General features: G+C 50.4%; 1 protein-coding gene across 1 annotated transcript in view; it reads left to right on the forward strand.

Moving 5' to 3' along the window:
* The window catches only part of LOC107579122 (ARF GTPase-activating protein GIT1-like), a gene marked incomplete at its 5' end in the record, with an annotated part of 2,483 nt that extends 1,531 nt beyond the window's left edge, over nucleotides 1-952 (forward strand). Inside the window, one exon of the mRNA XM_016264986.1 lies at nucleotides 370-952. Coding sequence (XP_016120472.1) covers nucleotides 370-813 — 444 coding nt within the window. The remainder of the gene's footprint in view (nucleotides 1-369) is intronic.
* Nucleotides 953-987: the final 35 nt, after the last annotated feature.

The raw sequence follows: 987 nt of genomic DNA on the forward strand, positions 1-987 counted from the left end.
ACAAATCAGCATGGTACACATTGTTATCATTACTAACTTGTTTAAAATTCAGTACACTTGCAAGTGTAAAACGAAAAAAGAAAACGTGGAAATCGTCAATAGTGCAGTATTGCGATATTGTGGTTATCGCGACAGCCCTACCCCAAACTTTTAAATAGAAATGTAGATATCTTATACCATGTACTTCCCACTGAGAATGAAGCCCCTCCTTGTTCAGACAACCTTAAACTTCCTGTCCATCAGAACAACCCCTTTTTATCAGCCCCAGCATGACGTAACAGTCCACACGGCAACTGTTGTGTTTTCTTTGGTACTTGTGTTTGTGTATGTGTTTGTGTGACTCCTGGTGATGCCCCTCCATCCCTGTAGATCACGCGGATGCAGATGGAGAACAGCGCGCTGCGGGGGGCCCAGGCTGGGGCCGGGGGTCCTCTGACTGGGGGTGGTGGCCCAGGGCTGTGGCCTGGTAGGGTAAGGGGTACGGGCAGTGGCGGAGGGGTAGGTGGAGACTCCAGCCTAAATGCACCCTCGTCTGCCCCCCACCGCCGGGATAGACAAGCTTTCTCTATGTATGAGCCCGTGGGGACCACCCCCAAAGCTCACACCCCAGCCCTGGACCCCCTGACGGGCCGCCTGCAGCCTCTCAGCCCCGTAAGTGTGAGCATTAGTGGCCGGCCTGATCTTTTTAAACTTCCTTTTCCTGTCGGGCTCTCTTTCTCCCTCTGCTTACCTGAGCCCACACTGATGTGCTGCTGCTTACTCACTGCTCTTTACCGCCACCTTATGGCCAAACAGGAGCACTTCCTGCCCTGATAACACCTTTCTTTTTCTAGATATTGGCTGTCTCTCCAAACTCAGTGTGCTGCCTAAATCAACAGCATTTTTTAGCGTCATGGGTCTCTTATACACCTGGGTAGGGTTGCACCAGCCATTCGTAAATTAGAACATTAAATCCACACTAGAAGCTTTGTAACTACTAGCTAGTTT

Source organism: Sinocyclocheilus grahami, unplaced genomic scaffold (assembly GCF_001515645.1).
Source record: "Sinocyclocheilus grahami isolate Dianchi unplaced genomic scaffold, SAMN03320097.WGS_v1.1 scaffold14390.1, whole genome shotgun sequence".
Taxonomy (NCBI): domain Eukaryota; kingdom Metazoa; phylum Chordata; class Actinopteri; order Cypriniformes; family Cyprinidae; genus Sinocyclocheilus; species Sinocyclocheilus grahami.